General features: G+C 44.0%; 1 protein-coding gene across 2 annotated transcripts; it reads left to right on the forward strand.

The window, feature by feature from the left end:
- The first annotated feature begins 794 nt into the window (after positions 1-794).
- Positions 795-20,677, forward strand: znf711 (zinc finger protein 711). Of its 2 annotated transcripts, XM_015976364.3 has the most exons (8): positions 795-934; positions 1,968-2,049; positions 2,160-2,260; positions 14,468-15,349; positions 15,442-15,591; positions 15,701-15,886; positions 18,989-19,123; positions 19,274-20,677. In XM_015976364.3, exons 3-8 carry the CDS (start codon positions 2,182-2,184, stop codon positions 20,452-20,454), a joined length of 2,613 nt encoding a protein of 870 aa, XP_015831850.1. In that variant the 5' UTR covers positions 795-934; positions 1,968-2,049; positions 2,160-2,181; the 3' UTR covers positions 20,455-20,677. The 2 variants fall into 2 exon arrangements, with proteins under 2 accessions (XP_015831850.1, XP_070408690.1); XM_070552589.1 differs by lacking the exon at positions 795-934 and having other exon boundaries at positions 1,980-2,260.
- Positions 20,678-23,531: the final 2,854 nt, after the last annotated feature.

Consider the following 23,531-nt stretch of genomic DNA (forward strand, 5'->3'; position numbering starts at 1 on the left):
TCTGTGTTGGCACACGGAAAAAAGTCCTTGACTTTGTGACATTGATTGGATTTTCAAATCGCCCATTGTCTGCTGGGTGGGGCAGAAACCCATCACAGTCCTTAATGGGATTACACAGATAAACGACTTTTATAACTGGTCATAATACTTACTGGACGTAATGGAATTTATTTTATTATTATTCAACACAACATGAAACATATGTGTAAAATATGTTTTCATTCAAAGTTCTCGTGTACGTTCCTTTTGTAAAATACGTTTTACAATATTCATTTTAGAGGAACATAATTGAAGATATCTGGAGCTGAAAGCTGGATGCGTCATTTGTCCTGTGAAGAAGAGTGTTTACAACATTTCTTAATAGTTCACATGTACGAACATTGTTTTGTGGATAACTTAAATGCTCAGTTTGACTAGGAAGAATGGAATTGTAAACATTTGTTGTGAACATCCGGTCTAGCTATTAGATGCTAAATGGGCTTGCCATACCGGCTCATCGTTACCCAACCCTTGTGACAAAATGGCCTACAGGCCTCTTCCTAAGACAGAGCCCACCGCGAGCAAGCGTTTTAAAATTTTAAACATGTATTCCATAATGTTCCGATTATGTGTTGCCAGTGTCCGTGCAAATAAATACTCGAATAAAGACAAACGATGTTTAGATGTAGCTGCTCTCTTATGCATGACGCAAATAGTAAGGGATCAGCGGTAAACGAGGCCACGCATTGTCTGCCCCCCACCCCCCCCCTCACCTCCACCGCCCTCCCTCTGCTTGTCAGGAAGCAAGCTGATTGGCCGAGGCCTAGCAAAGAGTGCCCGGGGATCCAAAACTGCAGGCCGCACTTAGCTTATCGTCAAAAATAAACCAAAATAATAACAGACAAACTCGAGGAGGGGGAAACACACCGTTACACTCAGAAGACGACGTTATCAGGTAAAAGTATATCAAACGGTTCACAAAGGCACGCGGAATTAGACGCACGGGCCCAGTTGAACGTTACGGGCCCGTTTCGAAAACAACATGGAAGATAATGCGGCACAAGCTGCGCCCCTTAGCTTAGCAAGCTAGCTAGCCGAAAATATTGTCTCATCTCACAGATTAAAGCAGCATTGCTAATAAATATTACAGGATGTGTTCGTTTACGATATGCTCCATTGTTGCGATTTTTATTTGGTCTAATGTTTGAAATGCATTTTAGTACAGTTGTCGAAGCGACTATTTTAGCTTTTATGCTACAACAAAATGGCGCCGGGGGAGTTGGTCTTAGCTTGCTTGCTAGTTAGTTAGCGCCAGTGGGTGGAGGGCGTTAGCCCCCTTATTATGCGTTGCATAACTGCGGTGCTTTCATTGGTGGCTGTAAACTTTGGGCATGTGTAAATTAAGAGTTGAGTCGAAAACTACGATATAAAGTTAAACGATTAGTTGTGTGGGAACACGGGCTTCATCATTGTTAGAGGCTCTTATATATTCATGACATATACGCACAACGTCACAATAGAAAGCTGTAAACAAGCCTTGTTTTTATTTTAAGGCAGCAGAGACGAAATGCGTTTACGCCCTCATAGCTGAGCATGTCTGTCTTCAAGAGGCTTCAGTATCACCACCGAGTTCGAGCTCGTACTTGTTCGTGGGACAGTCCTTTGTATCAGTTTAACCTAAACCATCCATCAGGCATGTCCAGGTTTAGAGCTCTATGTCCATGACTATATGCAGGTTGATGCCGCATGTAGTACTTCTAATAGGCAATGGATGGAGCCAGTATTCAACAAAACATTTACCAACCCGCATAGGATTAAATGTTTTCTCTGTTAGAACTTTGTTAGAACGAAACTTGAAACTTTATACAAAATCAGTTTTGATGATGGCAGCAAAACACAGTATATGAAATACACTTCTAACATCAATTATGTGCCTTCAGTGTAACACATTTAATGTGTATTTTAAATGGGCTTTTTTCCTTTGCCAGACTGAACAATTGTCTTGATGGAAGGAGGCCTATCAGTTTTCCTGTTGGTTTTATTGTAAAGGTCTTGTCACTAAATGTGAAGGTATGTATTGATTTCTTGTCTGCTGCACAAAGTGTAATTTTTTTGCCTTTTAATTTCGTTTCAATAATTCAAATCATACAAATGAAGTTGTTTAACCCTATAATTTTCAGTTTTTTATTAAAGATTTAAAAAATGGATCAGGGCGGTGGAGTGTTGGAGCTACATACTCAGGAGCTGAAGATGCCCCATGCTATGATCATGCAAGATTTTGGTAGGTAGTTCAGTTGGTCAAACTGACACATGAAAGGGTTAATCAATCAAGCATTTGATGTATTAGCAAATACCCTGTTTTAGGGAATAAAGCAACAGCCTAAATGTGAAGTCACGTGACATGGGTGTTATAAAGTTCCATTTTGATAAATAATCAAATATGTTATCAAGTTTTATTTTGCCTTACCCTAAAATTCATCGTTTACCAACATTAAAACTAAGTTGAGTCATTGTTTGTAGTTTGACTCAAAATGCATTGACAAGCACATGCCTGTTTGTTGAAACAATTATTTGTAAATGTTGCATTTTATTTTAAGTGCAGTTTTTCCAACTAAACATACAAATATTTTGAAGATGTATTGGATCAACATCCATCCATCCATTTTCACCCGCTTATCCGGAGTTAGGTCGAGGGGGCAGTAGCCTAAAGCCTGATTCATGCTTCTCCGTCTGCGTCAGTGCGGAGACACGCAATGTCCTTGCAGAGCTGCCGGAAAGCTCCGCAAGGACGGACGGAGTCGAGCTCTCTTTTCTAAACATCCGTCAGTCGAGACGGACAACGCAAGCTTGTGATTGGTCAGGACGCCGCCGCTGTTGTCTACAGCGCCGCTATTGCGCCCTCAAAAACATAAAGAGAACCGAGGATAACAAACGGCAGACACGGAGAAGCTTGAAGAATACCTCGCGAAAAAACTCTAAAAACATGAATGTTTAATTCTCCTGTGACTGGAGGAGTGAAAAGATGCGCAGCAAGCGTTTTATTTGTGGACGGAAATGACAGGAAACGTGGGTTTAGAGATGGAGGAGAATGAGAGACAAATTTGTCTGTGTTAAAAAAAAAGTCTCTTATATACAAAAAACAATATAAACACACTATCTTGGACCAACACATGACAGGATACCACAGAACAGCTCTACATCCTCTGTTGTCCTGCCGGGCAATTGCTTTGCAACACTCTCCAGGAGACGGAGAAGTATGAGAGCAAAACGCTTCCGTCAATTCGTGCGTGTCTGTCCCTTGCGGAGCTGATGGAGAAGCATGAACCAGGCTTTAGGCAAGAGGCCCAGACTTCCCTCTCCCCAGCCACTTGGGCCAGCTCCTCCAGGGGAATCCCAAGGCGTTCCCTGGCCAGTCGAGAGTAGGGATGCACCGATCAGGTTTTTTGCTGCCGATCACCGATACCGATATCAAAGAATGCTGATCACCGATACCGATCACGTGGATTGGCCAGAAATTTTCTACAACATTATAATGAGTGCTACAAACTACATAATCTGGGAATAAAGGAAATGTAACCTAATCTAAAATGGTCTGTATTAGGGTTGTCACGGTGTGAAAATTTAACCTCACGGTTATTGTGACCAAAATTACCACGGTTTTCGGTATTATCGCGGTATTTTTTTTAAACATGCTACATTTTCACACAATTAAATAAACACTGTATATCAGGAAAATATTGTCCTCAGTTTGTGTCTAAATTTAGCCTAAAATGTGTTATTTTGTAATTATGTTGTTTATTTGTTTACATTTTTCCACTTTAGTCTTTAAAATACCAATATTTGCCCATAACTTCGTATTTTATGTCTGTTTGATGTCATCATTTAAAAATATTAGATCAGATGATACTCGGTACTCAAGTAGCCTTCTAATCAGATACTTTTTTACCCTTACTTGAGTAATAAACCCTATATCAGGAAAATATTGTCCTCGGTTTGTGTCAAAATTTTGCCTAAAATGTGTTATTTTGTAATTATGTTGTTTATTTGTTTACATTTTTCCACTTTAGTCTTTAAAATACCAATATTTGCCCATAACTTCGTATTTTATGTCTGTTTGATGTCATCATTTAAAAATATTAGATCAGATGATACTCAGTACTCAAGTAGCCTTCTAATCAGATACTTTTTTTTTACCCTTACTTGAGCAATCCGTATTTCAGGAAAATATCGTCCTCGGTTTGTGTTCTTCCAGTGAGCTTTGCAGATGTGGGAAAATGTCATCAGGCAGTAATCATTGTTAAATTCATAATTATTCTCGGAGAGAGACCAACTCTTATCTGCCCCTGGGAGCCCCTTAATGCATAGCGTCATTTCAACATGGGGGTGTCCGCGACACGGTTTATATGCAGGTAGCGGCGCTGCGGCTGCTTGATATAGCGACTCGTTGCATTCTCCCTCAACCCAAATCCTCGGATCACACATTTTAGCGAAAACGCTAACGTTAGCTTGCCTTGCGTTGACTGTAGAGTTGTGGGTGATGGTCACGCAGATGTGTCATGAGATTTGAAGCGTTGCTGCCTTTCACAGACACTTTTTCTGCTCGTGCTGCAAACAGGATAGCCGCCCGTCTTCTATAAACTCCCTCGGCATTCTTCAAATATCTAAAATATGCCCGTACTTCCGACTTTGTCTTCTTTGAGGGATAATAAATGTCCTCCTGAGTGTTGCCGTCTCCTCCTTTGACCATTATTTCAGCTTTAGCTTCAAGAAAGTTTTGTTGTAAACAAAGCGTGTATGTGCCGCCGGCAACTTCTGCAGATGATACGGTGGCTGGTAAGGGTCACCGCGCCTACACCGCAGCCACGGTAAACCCACCAAGATAATATAGTTTTTTTAAAAACAAGATGGTTATTATTGTCAACTTTTTTTTTTTTTAACGGGGTTTAGCGCTACACTGGTTACCGTAACAACCCTACCTGATCGGTTTGCTTTGATCTATTTTGAAAATTCCGATCAAAACCGATAGGGGCGCTATCGGCCGATTACGATCAAATGCCGATCCATCGGTGCATCCCTAGTCGAGAGACATTGTCCCTCCACCGTGTCCTGGGTCTACCTTTAGGTCTCCTCCCGGTTGGACGTGCCCGGAAAACTTCACCAAGGAGGCATCCTGACCAGATGCCAGAGCCAGCTCAACTGGCTCCTCTCGATGTAGAGGAGCAGCAGGTCTACTCCGAGCCCCTCCCGAATGACAGAGTTTCTCACCCTATCTCTAAGGGAGAGCCCAGCCACTCTTCGGAGAAAACTCATTCCGGCCGCTTGTATCCGCAGTCTCGTTCTTTTGGTCACTACCCAAAACTCATGACCATAGGTGAGGGTAGGAACGTAGATCGACCGGTAAATTGAGAGCTTCGCCTTCTGACTCAGCTCTCTCTTCACCACGACAGACCGGTACGGCATCTGCAGTGATGCGGGCATTCTGCATCACTGCAGATGCAGCTCCAATCCGCCTATCGATCTCACGCTCCAGTTTTCCCTCACTCGTGAACAAGACCCCGAGATACTAGAACTCCTCTACTTGGGGCAGACTTGGGGCCTATAAATCTTGTCCATAAAGGTTATGAACAGAATCTGTGACAAAGGGCAGCCTTGGCGGAGTCCAACTCTCACTGGGAACGAGCCCGACTTGCTGCCAGCAATGCGGACCAAGCTCTGACACCGGTCATACAGGGACCTAACAATCCGTATCAGATGGCCTGGTACCCCATACTTCCGGAGTACCCCCCACAGGGCCCCCGAGGGACGCAGTCAAATCCACGAAACACATGTAGATTGGTTGGGCAAATTCCCGCGCACCCTCCAGGATTCCCCTTACCCCCAAATTCCACTACCTCCGCTCCGACACGAACGCCGGAGCAAAATCGGTCCCGTTGTAGTCAATCAGAGCTATTCCACTACTGCGGCAGTGCGGCGCAGTGCGCCACCCTCTGTTCCGGCGTCCGGCAAAAATAGAATCGATCCTATTTTTGCCGGACGCCGGAGCACCTCCGCAGTCAATGGACAGGAATCACAACCGCCCAACAGGAAAAGGAGCAAGCACAACTTCCATTTTTCACAATAAATCGATAAACAAAAGGCGTTTTTTGTTTCATACACACAGGTTTAACAACTTTTAACAACTATCAATGGCGGCTGAACTTTAAATGCACAAAAGTAAGCCATAAATACAGTTTCCACTATCAAAGTAGTCACACTTTGTTGATTCAAACACTGCTGATCTCTCAACACAAATGATGGGCAGATTAACCAGTTCATTTCGATGCTTCTCCCACACAACGGGTGCTTGGATCTAACTTCCGCGTTTATTGCTCGGACTATATCGCAAGATCTCGAAAATCCTGCGCATGCTTGTTTGCCCACCTCAGGTCTCCGCACCGCAGCAGAGCCGTTGTAGAGCGGGTACCAGTAAAAATTGAGTTCGGAAGCGAGCGGCTGCGGAAGGCGAGGGCGGACCGGAGCGGAGCGGAGGTAGTGGAATTTGGGGGTAAAGGTATAGAGCTGGTCCAGTGTTCCACGGCCAGAACGAAAACCACATTGCACCTCCTGAATCTGAGGTTCAACAATCCAACGGACCCTCCTCTCCAGAACCCCTGAATAGACCTTACCAGGAAGGCTCAGGATTGTGATCCCCCTGTAGTTAGAACACACCCTGCAGTCCCCCTTTTTAAATAAGGGAACCACCACCCCGGTCTGCCAGTCCGGTGGGGCTGCCCCCGATGTCCACGCGATATTGCAGAGCCGTGTCAACCAACACAGCCCCACAACATCCAGAGCCTTAAGGAACTTTGGGCGGATCTCATCCACTCATCTTTTTGACCACCTCAGTGACCTCAGCACCAGAGATTTGAGAGGCCAACCCAAAGTCCCCAGACTTTGCTTCCTCACTGGAAGACGTGTCGGTGGGATTGAGTAGGTCTTCGAAGGATTCTGCCCACTGATCCACAACGTCCTGAGTAGAGGTCAGCAGCACACCGTCCCCACTATAGATAGTGTTGGTAGCGCACTGCTTTCCCCCCCGAGGCACCGGATGGTGGACCAGAATCTCCTCAAAGCCGTACGGAAGTCTTGCTCCATGGTCTCACCAAACTCCTCCCATGCCCGGGTTTTTGCCTCGGCGACCACCCGAGCCGCGTTCAGCTTGGGCTGCTGGTACCCGTCAGCTGCCTCTGGAGTCCCACAGGCCAAAAAGACCTGATAGGACTCTTTCTTCAGCTTGACAGCATCCCTAACTGCCGGTGTCCACCATCGAGTTCGGGGGTTGCCACCACGACAGGCACCGACGATCCTGTGACTAGGGCTGGGCGATGTGGCCTCAAATTTATATTGCGATGTAATCTGAAGCATAGGGCTGCAACAAACGATTATTTGGATAATCGATTAATCGGATGGGGTCTCGACACGATTAATCGATTAATCGGATTACATGGGGAAATTTTTAAAAACTGCTAGGGAAACGTTATTTCTCTCCTTCCTTCACTTTATTTAACACAACATTATTAGAAAACAGTTCAATAGCAGAAAAACAACATGTCATTACCTAAATTGTCTTATAAGGTGTATAGACAGAGACCCTAAGCTACATCTATCTGTGACCTAAAATACTTGGTCCAAGTTAAACAGCTTAAGGGCAATTCTCATCTGTTTTGTTTGATCTCATCTGTTGACATTTATTTTAAATGTAATTAAACATTGGCTGTGAATTATTCATAATTGATCACTATTTCCAAAAATGACTGAAAAATACCAAATAAAACAAAAGTAAATTAATGCCATCCTCCTTGTGATGATGCCCTGGGTAACTGCCATAAAGTCACATCAAGAAATGCTGCTGATCATTCCAATGATCCCAAATAGACTCACATTAGGCCACATGAAAGCAACTGAACCCAAAAATATATTAACCAGTATATAACTGCACTCTCACACAACACGCCTGCAGCAACAGTTAGGACTCCTCCCTCCCTTTTAAAAGCGTTTTTGCTTCCGAGGACATTGTGGTTGTAAAACCACATAATAGTAGTCTGGCCCCGGTGTGATCAACCAGTTTCTGCGGGAATGTGACGGCGGAACCAGGGCCAGATTAAGACTTTGTTGTACCCTGGGCAACAATATTCAAGGGCTCCATCATCACGACCCGAGGATCACCATAATGTGGTCACATACAGAATATTTTACTGTAATATGCAGTAAATATACTCGATACTTGAATACCTGACAACACGTAACCCGCCCAGAGTAACCTTTGACCCACCTCGTGTGGACTGACCAATGAGGAGAGGGTCTTAACTTGAGGCCCTCTCTTCATTGGTCAGTCTGCATGAGACTGACTCTCAACTGACGTTCAGAGTCATAGGCAGCGAAGCGTCTCTGTGCAGCGCAAAAGCCCGGGTGGACAGTTTGTTTAATATAGGGTGATCACATTTCCATTTTCAAACAAGAGGACAGGGGATCTGTGCCTATGACTTCACACTATGGCAACGCCACACAATCCATGTTGGGACCCATTTTTTGTAAGAACTAAATTAATATCAGATTCTGCCAATAAAAGGGCTCTAAAACAATTCATATGTAAATATTTTGCATATTTAATGCAAAATCTCATTTTTATGCTTTAGTGCTGCAACAAGGTTTTATTAATAATAAATTATTATACCTTTTGTTTTACTACAGCATCGGTACGCTTCCTGTGCACAGATTATTAAGGATGCTTGTTTCAGCTGGGAGATTAGACGATAGGATCAATGAAAAAATAAGTTGTCCCACACTCCATGGAAACTTTCAGAGAATCCACAAATAGTGGCTTTCAAATGGTTTAGCTACTTTTAGCAAGTTTAGAAAAGCAGCAGATGAGACAGCATGTCTGATAATTTAGTTTTTCATCTGATAATATTAGAACATGTCAGTAATGTCTGAGGAGCTTTTATAAACACTGTATAACTAATACTCCTGGAGAGGGCATGAATTACACAGAGGCTTCTGGGGAGCCCAGCTATGGGGGGGGGGGGGGGGGTCATTTTGCCTTGGCCCCCAAAATGTCTTGAAACGGCCCTGGGTGTGTGACAGTGTTGAAGGTGATCTGAATTGTATCAGATGTATAAATATGACATGTGTATAACTTATTGTTTTTACTGGTAAAAACGTGTAGTGGAGATAAATCTACCTACATTTTACTTTTCAACACTTTGTTTTGTTTTCTTGTTTTTATTCAACTATTTTCCTGTCCTGTCTGTCTCTCATCTTCCTGCATCTCCTCTAAACTCTCCAGAAAATCTGCTGCCTGGATTCTTACTTTTTCACCTCATCAGTTACTTTTGAGCAGATCAAAGATCTCCTAACCGCAAAGCGCAGAGCGCGTTTTTGATGCTGCGTGAGGTGAAATCACCGCAGCACAGGTGATGAGCTCCGCAGTAGCGCGCTTCAGGCACAAATAAGACAGAAAATAGAGAACATGTGCAGACATGAACGATCGTGTGCTAATTATAGTTTTTTGGTTGCGCCACTTTGAGAATGGACCATGCGCTGGAAGCAGCTGCCTGGATCGCAGCGCAACAATGCGGAACCGGTTCGCAGCAGCAAGTCTGCCGGCTCTCCCTCGCGCTGATCTGCGGCTCTCCCTCGCGCTGATCTGCGGCTCTCCCTCACGCTGATCTGCGGCTCTCCCTCGCGCTGATCTGCCGGCTCTCCCTCGCGCTGATCTGCGGCTCTCCCTCGCGCTGATCTGCGGCTCTCCCTCGCTCGCGCTGATCTGCGGCTCTCCCTCGCGCTGATCTGCGGCTCTCCCTCGCGCTGATCTGCGGCTCTCCCTCGCTCGCGCTGATCTGCGGCTCTCCCTCGCGCTGATCTGACTTGCTCTGGTCTGCACGCAACGGCGGGCGGGAAGGGGGGGGGCGCTTTTGGAAGAGTTGTGCGACACAACGAATCGATGACGCAATTCGTTGCCAACGCTTTTAGTAATCGATTTTCATCGAATTTATCGATTCGTTGTTGCAGCCCTACTGAAGCATGTGCGGTAACGATATATATTGCGATATTTTTTTCCCTCTGTTTATATATGTCAAAATGACATGCTTTTAAATATCCTCATGTGGCAAATATATGCCACTTGAGGCATATAGGCCGCCTCCTCTGCCCACTCCATGCTTGCAGTCACTGCCATTCTGTTGCCCCAATGTCAGCAGGGTGCACATCTTAGTGACGTCATGTTTTATCGCGATATCGCGGTATTGCGATATAGCCAAAAGCTCTCATTACCCAATTTTATATTGTTTCTACCTTATATCGTTTATATTGCCCACCCCTACCTGCGACCACAGCTCCGGTTGGCCGCCTCAACAATTGAGGCACGGAACAGGGTCCATTCAGACTCAATGTCCCCTGCCTCCCCCAGAACATTTTGGAAGTTTTGTCAGAGGTGGGAATTGAAGCTCCTTCTGACAGGAGACTCTGCCAGATGTTTTCAGCAGACCCTCGTTATACGTTTGGGCCTGCCTGGTCTGACTGGCATCCTCCCCCACCATCTGAGCCAACTCGCCACCAGGTAGTGGTCAGTTGACAGCTCCGCCCCTCTCTTCAACTGAGTGTCCAAGACATGTGGCTGCAGGTCAGATGAAACAACAACAAAGGCGATCATCGAGCTGCAGTCTAAGGTGTCCTGGTGCCAAGAGCACATATGTACACCTTTATGTCTGAACATGGTGTTCATTATAGACAATCCATGACTGGCACAGAAGTCCAATAACAAAACACCACTCTAAAATTCAGATCGGGGGGCCGTTCCTCCCAAACACACCTCTCCAGGTGTCACTGTCGTTGCCCAGGTGAGCGTTAAAGTCCCGCAGCAGAACGAGGGAGTCACTGGAAGGAGCACTTTCCAGCACCCCCTCCAAGGTCTCCAAAAAGGGTGGGTAGTCTGAACTGTAGTTTGGTGCATAAGCACAGACCACAGTCAGAACCTGTCCCCCCACACGTAGGCGGAGGGAGGCTACCCTCTCATTCACTGGGGTAAACCCCAACGTACAGGCACCACCCATGCTGGGCTCCTCTCAGTGGGAGCAACTCCAGAGTGGTAGAAAGTCCAACCCGTCTCAAGGAAACTGGTTCCAGAGTCCGAGCCATGCGTTTAGGTGAGTCCGACTATATCTAGTCAGAACCTCTCAACCTCACACTCCAACTCAGGCTCCTTCCCCACCAGAGAGGTGACATTATAAATAAAGCTTTGATTGATTGATTGATTGATTCCATGTGCCAAGAGCCAGCTTCTGTAGCCGAGGATCAGACCGCCAAGGTCCCCGCCCTTGACTACTACCCGTCACACTCTGCACCCGACCTCTTTGTTTGTGTTCAACCACCATGAACTCTGTGTAGCTGTATGACCAATGATTGGTTAAGAAAATGACCATAACATAAACATCTGCCTTGTAAAAGTGACAAGTGTAAAAATGTTTCAAAAAAAGTTGCTCAAATTTTCAAGGAATAAAAAAAAAAAAGTTTTTAGATTGTGTAAATTTGCTCAGAGTCTGTGTTAAAAAACCGAGATGCCTAAGTGCTGGTGAAGGTTCTCAGTCATCCAGGTCATGGTTATCCAATAGGGTTCAAAAGAAGGCAACTGGACTTCTTTGGTTTCTTGAAGACGTTTCGTTTCTCATTCAAGGAACTTTGTAATTTCTGACTGGAATATGGGAGAGAAGAAGAAGAAAAGATATTTTCTATAGCGCCTCTCAAGATAAAGATCACGAGGCGCTTCACATAAACAAAAAATGTAAAATATAAAAAAAATTAGGAAATGATTACAAATATATTTAAAATGAGCAAAAAAATTGACAATTGTGATTAAAAAATGTAAAGAAAGAGAGAGTGAAAAGAAAAGAGGGAAATCAGTGGATCCGGAGCAAGGTGGAATAGGTAGGGAGAGCAGAACAAGGAGAGGGTGATGAAGGTCACACCAAAACCAGCTTGAACAGGTGAGTTTTCAGCTGCTTTTTAAAGGAGTCCACTGGTCTCTGTGGGAGAGTCAAGCTTATAAGCTGTAGCTGTCTGTTGTTGCTTGGAATTCCAGCTTATGTAAGACAAACACTGCAGAACTGACAAAGTTCAGATGAGAATCTAAACGTCTTCAAGAAACCAAAGATATTAAAGAGCAAGTCGCCCCAAATCTGCCTTTTTGCAGATAAAATGTGTAATTGAGTATCTAAATAGTGCTGTAGACATGCACAGTCTTTTTTAAATATATATTTTAGGGCATCTTATTAAAATTATTAAAATTCAGATTAAAACATCAATATTTCTCCATCATCAGGTTAGAATGCTGCACTATATTGCATTTAAATCAGCCCTTGTTGGCCAAGTGGTATCCAGTGACATTGCTGGCACTGTTACATGGCAAGTCTTGGCCACACCTCCGACTGACTCAACCACTAATGAGCCGATGCAGCGCAGAGTCGCTCACCTCTTAAAAATACATCCTCCCCTCCTCCTCCTAGTGAACGAGATGGACAGGAATCCTAAGGTCTTTGTTCCTCCGTCTTCTCTTTCACCTGAATGGTGTGTCTTTTGGGCCTTTTCCAACCGCTTGGTTCAGTATTTTCCCTCTACTTTTTTCCAAATTTTAATTTCCTGCTCTGTTGATGTTCCAAGTACACTGGGTGATTCTCAATGTCAAGGAACCTCCCCTTGATGCTTTGGTCCTCCCCTGGTTGCCTAGGAGATGCATCATCAGGAACTGCCAAGGCCTGTTCCAATCGGTTCCAATGTTCATTGTGATTCCAAGGCGTCTGTTCTCCGGTTGTTAGCCGTTTGGCTAAGTGAGCAAGGATACATGCGAGGTGCCTTGTTACCTTCTCTTGGTTAAAAATTCGCCCAGAACACAGCACAGTATTTTCAGAAGGATGGTGTATCAGGAGCCTGCAGCTACACAATAAAAAAGTAAAAGTCTTGTTATACATTTATATCGAAACTTAAAAGTATGAAATTTAACTTTACCTCACTTGGCACGCCATGTTTTATTTATTTATTCTTTATTTTCATTTATTGACATTAAAATCAAAATACAAAACTAAATGACTAAAAACCAAAATGAAAAGGGGACAAAAAGAAGAAAAACTTGTGTTATCCGCCCCTTTTAACAAAAATAACATTAATACAAATGAAACAACAGTGAGGTAAGTCAGTTCCATTTAACCGTTTTCTTTGACCAAGGAAGGACATTGTCTTCGTGGGCAAGGTGAGATTCCTTGACATTGAGAAACACCCACTTAGTCAGGCCAGCATCGCAGCTGTGGCCGTTGATGGGGCTAGGGGGCGGGGTAACAGCTCTCTGCCTTGCTGCCAGCAGCATTTCCTGAATCTGACAAAAAGTCATAAAACTGAGCAGAATGTCCAACAACACCACATTTTCTTGTGCTGAGTTGTGTTTCTGTGAAGCATACAGGTCACTTCACACTGTTTACTAAAAACCTCATGCTGCTGAGGGTCCCCCTTTCCTCCCCCCGCGTGCTATGCGGGGCAAACCCACTTTCTGTCATGGAGCTGGCAGGGAATACCAACTACACTAAGATAAGCTGAGTTATACAGAGCTGTTGGAGAAACGGCTTTAGTGTGCTTTAGGGCTGCACAATATATCGTAAATATATCGTTATCGCGATGTCAGCATACACAATATGCATATCGCAAAGAACAGATAAATATCGCATTGAATGTTCAGCTCAAATGTTTGCTACACATAATGCATTCTGTCAATCAAATGAAAGCATTATGTTTTTTTTTAACAAATGAAATAGAGCTCTTCACCCATTTGGCCAATTGGGTGGGTTCTCATAGGTCAGAGGCCCGCCCCCGAGGCGGGCGGCACTTCATTTCGATGGTTAGCATGCACCTGAGTTAGCTTTGGTCTGCTCTTTTCGCTGATTCTGCTTTTCCCGGGAGCCACTGATTGCCTTTTCTTGTTTATTTCCTTTTTCCCTTTCTTCACATCTTTAGCTTTTCTCATTTTTAGAATTTTTTTATTTCTTTGTTTTTGATTAATTTTGTTCCTAAGTTAAGTTTTTATTTATCGTAAGTAATATGTCATTGCAATATTAATCATTATTATCGAATATCGCAGGTTTTCCTAATATCGTGCAGCCCTAGTGTGCTTGTTCTTGGCTTGTTTCTCCAATAGAGAAACTCAGCATGCACGGGGAGTGGGGTCTCAACAGGCGACTCCTCCTTTTAGCAATTTTTTTAAACAAGAATGTGTGTAGGTAAGACTGGCAGAAGGGTGACTTGCTCTGTAAACACTAGCTCAGTAACTGCTGTCTATAAGCACCCTGTTAAAACTCAGTCTAGCAGATTCCGTTATCTAATCTAGTTGCAGTCACTACTGAATCTGCACTAATATTGGACCAGGGTTAGATTTTTATGTATTAATGTTTTGTGTTTGTTTTGCTTACAGTTGCAGGCATGGGAGGTTTGGCTCACATTGATGGAGAACACATTGTTGTGTCTGTACCTGAGGGAATGCTTCTGTCTGATGTAATGACCGACGAGGGCATCCTCCTGGAGCATGAACTGGAGGTGGAAGGTCTGGAGACTCAAGTAGTTGAAGGACTGGAGGCTGAGGTGGTTGAAGGACTGGAGGCCGAGGTGGTTGAAGGACTGGAGGCTGAGGTGGTGGGGGGTTTACATACTAATGTAGAGGGCTTGGAGGCTGAAGTTGTGGAAGAGCTACAGACACATGTGGTAGAGTTAGAAGCTCAGGTTGTTGAGGATCTTGAGGGTGAGGTTGAAGTTGAGGGTCTGGAGACACATGTGGTTGAGGGGCTGGAGACTGAGGTAGATGTGGAGGGTCTGGAAGCTCATGTAGTTGAAGGTCTTGAAGAAGAAGTTGAAGTTGATGGTTTAGAAACTGAGGGGGTGGAAGAGCTGGAGGTAGATGTGGAAAGTCTTCAGTCTCAAGGGGTTGAGGCCCATGAAATGGTGACTGAAGATATGGTCCCCTCAGGACACAGTGTAATCATGCCTGACAATATCCTGGGGACAGAGGTTGCAATTGAGGAGTCCTTGGACGTCCACCACCATCATGTCTTAACATCAGACCTGATCCAGGACTCAAATCATCATGATGACATGGCAGACCAAGTGTTTGTGGCAGAGCTTCTGTCTGAGCACCCAGATGACGCATTAGACCACCAGCTTGTATCAGAAGGTCTAATGGTGGCAGAAGGCAGCTCGAAGACTATTATTCATCAACAGCTGACAACTGAGGCTGTTCCCCTGCAGACGGATGAGGAGGATGATGCAAGAAGCAGTTCTGAGGATTACCTCATGATCTCCCGTAAGACAGCCTGTCCTGTAATAACACAACTGCAATCAGCCCACAGCTTTGTATTTGTTTAGGTATAACCAGGTATATTTGTGTTGTTGAAGTTGATGAGGTGGGTGAGAAATTGGATATAGGAGACACTCCACTGGAGATCACCACCGAAGTCATGGAGGACAAAGAAATCAAAGAGGAGGATGACGACTCTGAGGTCATAAAAGTCTACATTTTTAAGGCTGAAGCAGATGATGATTTAGGTAAGTGGCATTTAAATCGACCAGACAGTACGTGAATAATGAACACAAGAACAGTGTCTACATTTATTCTTGCTGTGCTGACTGGGCTTTGACTTTCTTTCATCTCCAGGTGGAACAGAGGTAATAACGGAGGACGATTACCAGAACAGCCATCCTGATCTGGAAGCAGCATCATCAGGCAGACTGGGAGTGGGCCGTGACAAGATGGTCTACATGGCTGTTAAGAACCCTCTAAAGGAAGAAGAAGACGATGACGATGATGAGAGTGATGATGATGATGATGATGACAACATCAGTATGTTTGTCTATTTCTTCAAAGAGGTGGTACAGCTTGTGACTCTAATAGGGCTTCCACACTAGCATCAGCTCTCCTCCACCTGGACTAGGTACAGTGTGTTCCCACCTGGGTAGCCTTGAACTTTCCCGCGCACAACCAGTTGTTTTTTCAGCCTTCTTCCCAAGGCGGTCCAACGCACCCACTGCCGACTGATTTGCCGGGTCAAGTTCACGTCTACCGTTAGGGGGATCCTTCGATGGGCGGGCAGAATCAGCCAGCGGGGGCTTTCCGCATGCTCGATTCATTGTCACGCTGGTTACTGAAACAAGCCACTGACTGAAGCCTTCTGTCTGACGAGTGCATGCACACACACACACACAGACAGATGGCGTGCTATTCTCTCTCTCTTTCAGCTTCAGCTGCTTGAGGACAGACGCAGTCTGGGTGCAATATCAGATCACGCTGTTTACTGATCACTAGAGATGGGTACCTTTGACATTTGAATCGATACGGTATCAATTCCTGTCACCTATGAATCATTACCGGTTCTTAACAGTACCAATTTGATTCTTTTGAGTGTTTAGTAATTATTTAAATCGTATTTTTAATTAAATATATATAATTTTCCCAATATATAACCATATTTGATAAATATAATAAATAACATACAACAGTTTGTAATTTATACAAAATTCTTCATTATGAAAACCTTTAACTGTTTCTAAATGATGCAAAAACAAACTAGTGATGCACCGATATGAATTTTTTGGGCCGATACCGATAGTAACTCATTCACTGCTTTTGACGACAAAAGTCGTCATTTTAAATCCAACCGTTCACTGCCAATGACGACGGCATTGTTTTGCTGTGTGGGCGCCGGAACGAGCCCCCGCAGCGTGAGAACAAACATCCCAGCTCTAAAGCCGATCTTCATCCGCATACGTCACACGTCACGTGATCAGGAAGCAGAAAATCCATGTGTTAGGAAATCGTTTTGGGCCGCTGCTGTAAAAAAAGTGAGGCGTGAACCGGAAAAGCTTCTGCCGATCACAATTCGACACCAGATTAGTAAAGAACGGATAATGCTAGAAATATGTGGATTCTTCCTGATGTAAGAGGTGAGTTTCTTTGTTTTGGTAGTTTTGCCGTTGACATCATCGTAGAGCGCAACGTTCTGTGACTCTTAAACGGTGAAAATGCTGGCAGCGACGGGCTTTTCTGATAAGGAAACAGCTGGCAGTGAATGAGTTAAGATCACTGTTATGGCCGATAACCGATATTTGCTGATACCGATAAACTGACAGTAATGCTTCTAAAATCAGCAGATTTTGTATAGAATTAAAATTATTAAAGCTTAATTTATGTTGTTATGTACACACCATTTACAGTTCTGAGATGATTTAATTCACTGTTCACGTGACTAAACAATTACACATCACCCCCCTCACCCTCTGAAACAGGCAAACAAATGGAGACGAGATGGAAAAAATATCGGTTGGATAATATTGGCCCCGTTCTATTTATTGGACCGATACTGATATGTTAAAAATAACTAACACCGGCCGATACCGATATTAATACAGTTATATTGTCCATCCCTAAAACAAACCCAGCTCCATGTAGTCCTACTCCTCTTCTAAATTCTTTGGAATAACTGATGAGTAGACCGTGTATTATAAACTACACATGAAACTAAAGCAAACTTTGATATCATACAACTGTTTGTATTTTAATATTGTGACGTTTCACTAACTATTTTGAATTTCGGAGTTCCGAGGAGAAAGCGAACCCACCATTAGCTGAACAGAAGCGAACACCAAGCTAACATTATCTTAAACATTTTATTTACCTACCAGAGCAGATTAGGATGATGATGCCTCACTTAGGTCGTTGTTGCTGGTTTCATCTTCACCCAGTTACCCATCCTACTTAGTGAAGTGGACCCAGACTTCAGAACGCTTCCTCTCTGTCATGCTGCCTTGTTTACAGCTCACCCACAGTGACTGACGACGTTATGCTCTTGCGCCGGCCCGTGGCACGAATACTGAAAAAAGGCACCATTTCATATGATGTGAATCGGCACTCCGTTGGTACTATGGAATTTGGTCGGTGTCTTAAATAGTACAGAATTCGGTACCCATCGCTACTGATCACCTCATGCTACTTTTGTCACAACTGAAGATCGCCTCCCCCGTTTTCTGGTCCAGTCTGACAAAAAGCCATAAAACTGAGCAGAATGTCCAACAACACTACCATTTGTGTTTCTGTGGAGCAGACAGATCACCTTACACTGTTTATGCTTGACGCATTCACTTTCCGCGCGGTGATGCGGCTCGCGGATGGAACGCGTTTCACAACACGCAGCGTTTATGGTTTGTGCGGCTCGTCTCTGTGGTGAGCCAATATTCTCCCAAGCTGAACGGGGCAGCATGGAGCTCTACAGCATGCATCCAACACTACACCATAGTAGAAGTAGAAATCACTGTTTACAACATGGTATTTCAGCATTTTTAACAGCGTTCTCGTCTTTTCCGACAGTGCGAGCTATTTCTCTCCAAGAATTATTAACAACATGTTGATCACGGTGATCTCTGAGAGCTGAATCATACAAATGTCTGTATTTACGAACCTTTGCCGTGCCGGTCCGCCATGTTTTTCCGCGTCCGACCGTCCGCGTGGTTAGAAATTTTCCGAGGTGCGCGTTGCAGAAATCTTGGGCCGTGCGGAGACGCGGTGGAGGGGCGTGGTTGTTAAAATGACGCAACTTTTCCGCACGGAGCCGTGCGGACCTCGCGGACGCGTCAAGCATAAACCAACCTTAAAGTTTGAGCTGACATACCTGGTGCTGTCTGCTTCCAGCACGTTTCCTGTATGTTTTAGATCATGAACACAGCTGATTTGTTATTTAGTGATGAATCACTCCTGTAGAAACTAATGAAGGCTGAGGAGATATTTCAGCTGTTAGAAAGTGTCACAAAGAAAAAAACGAACAGTGAGGAGATACGTTTCACTTTTTGTTTTAACCACAGTGAATTAATAACAGACTTTAGGGGGTGCTAAAAGTAAGCCCAAGCTGCAAAGCTTCCTTCAACAGTGTGTGAACTGTCACCATGTCTGCAGGTAATACTATTGATCCGGTGAACAATGGAGTTGCTACACCTTTTCTTCAGATCCGCGAGGGACTGGGCACAAACAGCGTGCTCAAACCAAAGGCTAGGAAGAAGAAGAAAGGAGACGCACGTCAGTGTCAGACTGGTATGATCAACATTATTTTGTGACATTAGTACGAGAAATGGCTTTCGCGTTTTGCTTTATTGTGATCTAAACAAGAGCCAGATACTTGAAAAATCACATTAAATGTTTATTACTCTAATTAAACCTTGTTTTTCTGAACTCCTTTTCCAGCTGTCATCATTGGACCAGATGGGATGCCTTTAACTGTCTACCCTTGCCACATATGTGGAAAGAAGTTTCGCTCACGGGGATTTCTCAAATGCCATATGAAAAACCACCCAGACCATCTGCTCAAGAAGAAGTACCAGTGTACAGACTGTGACTTCACCACCAACAAGAAGATCAGTTTCCACAATCACTTGGAGAGTCACAAGCTCCTAAGCCACAACAGTGAGCGATCTCCAGAATATACAGAGTACGCACGGCGATACCACGAGTCCAGCCCCTTGGGCTCTGACAAGCTCATCGTTAAGGACCGGGAGCCCAAACTGCATCACTGCAAATACTGCGATTATGAGACAGCAGAACAGGGTTTGCTCAACCGCCACATGTTAGCAGTGCACAGTAAGAACTTTGCACATGTGTGTGTTGAATGCGCTAAAGGCTTCCGTCACCCGTCAGAGCTGAAGAAACACATGCGGACCCACACGGGCGAGAAGCCCTACCACTGTCCGCACTGCGAGTTCCGCTGTGCTGATCAGTCTAATCTAAAGACTCACATAAAGGGCAAGCATGGCGCCGATCTGCCCTTCAAGTGCATCCATTGTCCCCAAGCTTACGCTGATGCTCGTGAACTCCAGCGCCACATAGAGATGGTGCAAGGGCACAAGACCCACCAGTGTCCACATTGTGAGCACAAGAGCACCAACTCCAGTGACCTTAAACGGCACATCATCTCGGTTCACACCAAAGACTTCCCCCATCAATGCGACGTATGTGAGAAAGGTTTTCATAGGCCCTCGGAATTGAAGAAACACGCAGAGACACACAAAGGGAGCAAGGTGCACCAGTGTCGACATTGTAACTTCAACGCTCCCGACACCTTTACCTTGAGTCGCCACATTCTGTCGCTGCACACAAAGGACCTTCCCTTTAAGTGCAAACGCTGCCGGCGAAGCTTCCGGCAGCCCGCTGAGCTGAAGAAGCACATGAAGACACACAGCGGTAGGAAGGTTTATCAGTGCCAGTATTGTGAATATAACAGTACAGACGCTTCTGGCTTCAAGCGCCACGTCATCTCTATTCACACCAAGGACTATCCCCACCGTTGTGACTACTGCACCAAGGGCTTCAGGAGGCCGTCAGAGAAGAGCCAGCACATAGCCAGGCACCACAAAGACATGATGATGTAACGTCATCACACACAAACACACACTCCTTTCTCACATGGATCTGTCCCACACTCGGAGGTCATTTTAATGTATAAACAAGCAGTGATGCCGGCAGTTGAAGATATTACAATTGCTGTTCTGTGTTGTATTGATTTAGACTCTCCATAAGGGGAAACGCAAGAAAACATTTTAAATTGAATGAAATATAAAGACAAAAACAACAAAAAAAAGACTGTAAACTGAGTGAGATGGCTGTAAATTGTCTTTTGTTGCAGAAAATCACATATGAACATATATTCAGGGTTTCAAATGTCTATTTTTATACCCACTCCCCTAAAACGCTGCAAGATGATGACTGTCAGTGCTTGGTGAACATCATGCTGCCCCTTCAGAGGAGGCAGAACGAGTACAGGGACCTCCGTATTACTAACTTGTACCCTTGTTACCAGCTTTTAACCTGACCCTTATGCTCGGACTGGGTTGTTGGGGTGGTGGCATGCATAAATGCATCGTGGAAAAAAATTCAACTTCCTGTGTTTTAGAATTTTGTCTCAAGCCTGAACACTCATCGTTTCCTTAAATGAATCATGTATCGATTGTACCAACTGTTCAGTTTATCATCACTTAAATTTGGATCATAAAGGTTCTGGTCCAGTTGGATTCTAGCAGGAAGGAAGAAGAGCCCTAGAGTTTTTAAATTATTGCTTTGGTGTATGCGTTTTCAACAGGAAGTGGCTGTTCCGCTGCTGGAGATATGCAGATAACTTATTGTGTTGTTACCATTAATTGTTATATGAAAGACATTTACAAATACCTGAAGTGGTTGTACTGTATCTGATCGCCACTGCAGTCACAGATATGTGATGCTACCCATGACACAGATGTACTCGTCGTTAAGCGTTATATTGCAGTCACACCTCACATCTGTCGGTCGTTGTCCCTTAAGCACCGATGAACACAGCCAATCAGAAGATGAGCGATTCTCAACCCTCACATGCTGAATCAACACCATTCTCTCTGGGATTGGGTTGGAGTCAGTAGAAAGCACTTTATTTTATTTTTATTTTGTATTTTATTGACGTATGGAAGTTGATTTACCTACAGATAAATCTACATAGATGCATCTGGAAACACCACACCTGCAGAACTTAAAAGGGTAACAGCAACATGTGGGCACGGTCCATTCCTGCATCCAAACAGAGCTGAAAGTTGTTTGTGGAACCATTTATTGTTTTATGAGTAAGTGATTTGGGTTTTGTGTTTTTGTTTGTGCTCACTAACAAAATTCCCAGACACTAGACCTAAATAACTTGGTCCCAAGCATAGGACTGTTTCCTCGAAGTCCGTGGTCATATTGGCATTAGTCTTTAAATTATGCACATATGCTGTCTTCATGAAAATAATTGTGGTATATATTAAAAAAATTCCTGCATTTCGTGTACCTTAGTCTATATTTTTCTTTCAGTCTGATTGTGGATAAAGTAGTGGTGGGGAAAACTAAAATAAACAATTATCTTTTTACCAGCTTTGTCCTTTGTCTTCCCAGAACATGATCTGAATCTTCTGTTCATAAAGTGCAGCGCTCAGTAACACAAGCAGATGTAGCTTCATGAAGACTACATGTGTCAGCGTGATGCAGGCCGATTCATTAGAGAAAACACATCAGATGAAAATGAAGTAAGAACTCACCTTTATTTTTATTAGAGAAGTGCTTTAATATTTGCCTCCAACTCACAATTCCCCCTAGATAATTATTTTTTATGATCGTCTATTGTGACGGTCTGTGGACTTAATTGGATTTCATAATAGTGTCAGTTTGTCCGCCGCTGATTGTTCAGGCTGGTGTTTTGTCTGGAGATAATAACCCACACACCCTTAGAGCTGTAATGGAGTGATCCTTGGAAATGCTTTTGCTCTATCCTCTAAAGCTGACTGTTCAGACACATCTGTGCTGAATATTATGAAGTACTTTCAAATGCACGTTTTAAGAATTAGCACACACTAAGTTTTAGTTTCCTTTGATACTGTGAACATTGAGTCATGTTTCTTGTACCTCTAGGTCTGCCCCTCACCTGCTGCGTTACTGAGTGCATTCTCGACTGCAGTTAAATTAGGTTTAGGTAGACGTGCTGATGTAGGTTTCAAGAGATCAGGGCTGCTCAAGTTTAACACTTTCTGTGTGCGCGTGCAGTCGTGTCCTCTGAATAAGTAGCTGTTCTATCAGCATCTAAGTTATTGTACTCAGAGGTTTATAAAATTGTACTTTAAAAGCAGTGAATAAGACCGAGTCTGCACCAACGATGGCATGACCCTTAGCCTATAGGAGCAAAACAAATTCAGGCATCTTCTAGAACTTTTTAGTAGAGGTAGAAGTGTTTAATGTTTTACTTTGTTAAAGTTGAGAGACAATGCGGTAAGAAAGTGTCATTTTTGCAGAAAGCACAATTTCATTCCATACACATTTGCAAAAAATGTATAATTCAGCTCAAGGCGCACTGGAGGAATTGGATCTCTGGGCGGTGAAAGCCCAGGGGTCACACCAGATGAGCCCATGGAGGTGGCTGGTTGGGCAGAGGAAGGGCGGAGCTGCCCTGGGCCAAGATAAGAGATGAAAACTAGATCCAGTAAAGACCATGTCTGTAATTTGTGAACTACAGAATGTATCTGGGATTAATACTTGTTAAGCGCTGGGTAAAAGTATCTGCAGTTAGCTGCCACTTATTCATAAAGGAAATATGAATGCAGCTTTAAAATGACAAAATTACATTTTTGAAACCCACTTTTTGTAACAGCCTGGACTGGAGGACCCGTGGAAACACCAGACACAGAAAGACACTTTAAAGTTTTTATTAGGGAACACACGGGAGTGTTACCAGTCTGTAGGAAGGGCAGTAGCAGAAGGCTTGGTCAGGAGGGGTAATCCAGAGGCAGAGTCTGTGAAACAGATCCAAGGTCAGGAGTCCAGAAGATCAGAAACGATGAGATAATCCAGTCAGGGAGCAGGCAGGTGGCAAGGTCGAGGTTCAGAAGCGAGGTCAGGATCTTGAGGTTTAGGCAGGGTTTTAGAATGCTGGAGAATCTACTCAATGGTTTCAATA

This window comes from Nothobranchius furzeri, chromosome 1 (genome assembly GCF_043380555.1).
Source record: "Nothobranchius furzeri strain GRZ-AD chromosome 1, NfurGRZ-RIMD1, whole genome shotgun sequence".
Classification (NCBI taxonomy): Eukaryota; Metazoa; Chordata; class Actinopteri; order Cyprinodontiformes; family Nothobranchiidae; genus Nothobranchius; species Nothobranchius furzeri.

Excerpts from the sequence above, each read along its gene's own strand:
- znf711 (XM_015976364.3), top strand. The coding sequence starts at position 2,182 with ATGGATCAGGGCGGTGGAGTGTTGGAGCTACATACTCAGGAGCTGAAG. Across the intron at positions 2,261-14,467 it reads TATGATCATGCAAGATTTTG|TTGCAGGCATGGGAGGTTTG; the intron begins GTAGGTAGTTCA and ends TTTTGCTTACAG. Across the intron at positions 15,887-18,988 it reads TGATGATGATGACAACATCA|GTAATACTATTGATCCGGTG; the intron begins GTATGTTTGTCT and ends CCATGTCTGCAG.